The sequence below is a fragment of the Lethenteron reissneri genome, chromosome 65, assembly GCF_015708825.2.
Source record: "Lethenteron reissneri isolate LAM-NWPU_2019-01 chromosome 65, ASM1570882v1, whole genome shotgun sequence".
NCBI lineage: Eukaryota > Metazoa > Chordata > Hyperoartia > Petromyzontiformes > Petromyzontidae > Lethenteron > Lethenteron reissneri.
Window position 1 is genome coordinate 12,226,844 of NC_083843.1, and position 2,966 is coordinate 12,229,809.

The 2,966-nt window shown below is 47.7% G+C and overlaps 1 protein-coding gene across 1 annotated transcript; it reads left to right on the plus strand.

The window, feature by feature from the left end:
* Positions 1-1,600: 1,600 nt before the first annotated feature.
* On the plus strand, positions 1,601-2,557 carry LOC133359622 (aerolysin-like protein). Its single transcript, XM_061578093.1, has one exon. It carries the CDS (start codon positions 1,616-1,618, stop codon positions 2,555-2,557), a length of 942 nt encoding a protein of 313 aa, XP_061434077.1. The 5' UTR covers positions 1,601-1,615.
* Positions 2,558-2,966: the final 409 nt, after the last annotated feature.

A 2,966-nucleotide genomic window follows, 5' to 3' on the forward strand; every position in this document is an offset into this window, starting at 1 on the left:
CATCTGACCCATAGGTGGCAGCCATCTCAAGCCAGAGGACGAGAAGACTCTAGCCGCCACGCATATAAAGGATTTATAGTGAAAAACTTAGTTTTTACGGGTTTACTTGTTTAGTCTTTGATTTAATATCTTTAGAATTTAGCCCTAACAAGGAACATTTTTACACTCCCTCACTGGGCATGACGATTCGATATTTCCTTAAAAAAAAAACCCTGTCCAGCTATTGCACGTTGTACTAATCGCGTTTTAACTAGAAAAATAACATAACATTTTCTGCGACATGTTTAAATTAGATTTTGTACAAGCCAACTACTTGGGCACAATTTGGTTAATTTCGGGATCAAGACTACTTTCTGCTGTGCGTTGCGAAAATTGTTTAGCCATTTTCCCTTGCCTACGTCAACAATTGGCTTGTGCCGATGTCGTGGTTTGAACGAAAGATTTTCGCCGTATTTGCAGGTTTGATCTCCCTGCAAGTTTCTTAAACCATGCTTTTTCTGTAACGTTTTCAAATTCTCACCTTAAACAATTCTGGCTGAACTTTAATGTTATAAAAAAGGGTTCCTAGCATGGTGCCTGGCTACTTCCGTTTGACTGACCTGTAATCTGAGGGTTGTATGAAGAAAGCTGGAAGCCCCTTTACCTTCACAATTAATGTAAATTCTCAATTCATTTTATTTGTTAATATTTTAAGATATTAAGACGAACGAATTTGAGCCATTTTTCAAACCGTTCTTTCATACATTTCTGCAACGCTAAATACGATTCTACGCCTCTTGACCACTGGATTGTGCCTGCTCTCTAAAAGACCTCTGCTATGAATTTTTCAGCCAGGATGGTTCTTGCCTGGGTGATCTGCATATGCAAACTTTGTAGCCTTCGATTGAAGGGTTAATCTGGTTTCCCCACACTACCTGAACCCAACTGTTTCTGTTTACTATGACCCATGTAGGTCGACTGCAGCCAAGTGCCTGGATCGTCTATCCGAGCTTTTGATTGTTCGTGGAAAGAAAAAGGTATTTGTGCTACCGCTACTTGACACGTGATGCCCTCTTGCATTTCTCCACTGCTGGATGGTCTATGGTGGATAAGTGGATCGAGGGTTGTGGAATGGGCCATACTCCATCCTGCTATTTGTTGTGAGGAAAAAGTAAATTCAATCATTTTCGATACTCCTGGCTACCAATAATGCCCCGCATTTCTATGAGCGCGCACACTTGTGCATAAAGGACTAATTGTTAATTGATCAGTAGCAAGTTCATTGTAGTGCACGTTCAGCTGTAATTATTGATTCCACAAATGTAAAATCTGAAACGGTATTTTGACGAGGATTGGGTTTACTTTTTTAGAATACTTGCCAAATATTTAAAACGCTATTTACTCTGATTTAACAACATGTAAAACGGCAATTGTGCACTTTGGAACCCACTATATTCAGCCCTTCCGAAGTGTTTGAATGGCCACATTTTTAAGACACGAATGGGACACTTGACTACAGTTACACGCGCTGGTGTAATAATTATGTATTTTTATTATACGACGGCAGCCATAATGTGGTTGGGCTTTAAACTTGCTTGCCATACTCTCCCATCCTTCAGTCTCTTCCAGGTAGACAATGTCGTACCCACTTACGCTGCACATCATTGGAGGCCAAGGTGGAAATGCGTTCTCGTTTGATGGGAGGAGCAATGCGGCCACGCTGCAGAAACTATCCGTGAGCGTTGGAGGCTGGCAAGTGAGGGGTGTGGAGGTGTGGCTGACTGACGGGCGAAGGCAGACATTCGGCACCGTGGACTTCTCTGCTCAGCAGTTTGAATTCCAGTCGGGCGAGTTCATGTCGCAGCTCTCCCTGTGGGGCAATGGGGCCGGCACGCGTCTGGGTGCCATCAAGTTCAGAACGAGCCGCAACCGCGAGTTCTTTGCCAAGATGACGGACTGGGGGCTCAAGACCGAGTACAAGATCGACGTGGGCTCTGGCGTCTGCTTGGGTGTTGGGGGCCGAGCGGGGGCTGACATCGACTGCATGGGCTTCCTTTTCATCAATGATATAAAATCGTCGGTAATCCAGAACATGAACTACCCAACTATGCACCAGGTTCTGCCTAACGTGCAGATTGCGGAGATTAAAGAAATGGAGTACACAAACAACACCAGCGTCGTGCAGGAACACACCTTGCAGAGCTCCTTGAAGGTAACCGAAACGTCATCGTGGTCTACGACCAACAAGATCGAGTTCACCTTCAGCCTGACTGTCTCGGCAGGCATCCCTGAGGTCGTGGAGGGGGAGGCCGGATTCGGCTTCACCTTGAGTTCTGAGACCACGCACGCATTGGAGGAATCTGTGGAGCGGATGGAAACTCTCACGTTCCCCGTCTGTGTTCCTCCGCACAAGACCGTCACCGTTGTCGTCAACATCGGGCGTGCAAACATCGACCTCCCGTACATGGCCCTGCTGCGCATCACCTGCATGAACGGCGCTCTCTTTGACGTTCCCCTGAGTGGCGTCTACGAGGGGCTCACTTACACCAAAATGACCGCCCGTGCTACTGAGAAATAGCGCAGCATTTTGTTCCGTTTTTGATCAAATGTTCTGAAATGATTATGGCTGACCTATGCAATAAAACCCTTCTGCAATGCAATTTACTCTTTTGTGGTTGCATGTGTAGTGGTGTAATTGTGGCTGGCCAACAAACACAAGGGGCGGGGTTACGGCCGTACACTGGGGAGGTGCTCGCACCGACGTCCGCACCTGCATCCCCCACGGGCCCCTCCCGGGGGGGGGGCCCAGAGTCCTATAGAAGGTGGTGAGCCGGAGGGCTCGGTCGGGGCTCAGCTTTAACCAGAGAAGACGGAAGACCTGCTAGAATAGGCCCCAGAGCTCCCCTGGCTCGCTGTCCTTATAAGGGCTGACCAGGGCAAGCCGGTGGCGTGGCCCCGAGAGCCCAGACTGACGAGCCGGTCTGGAG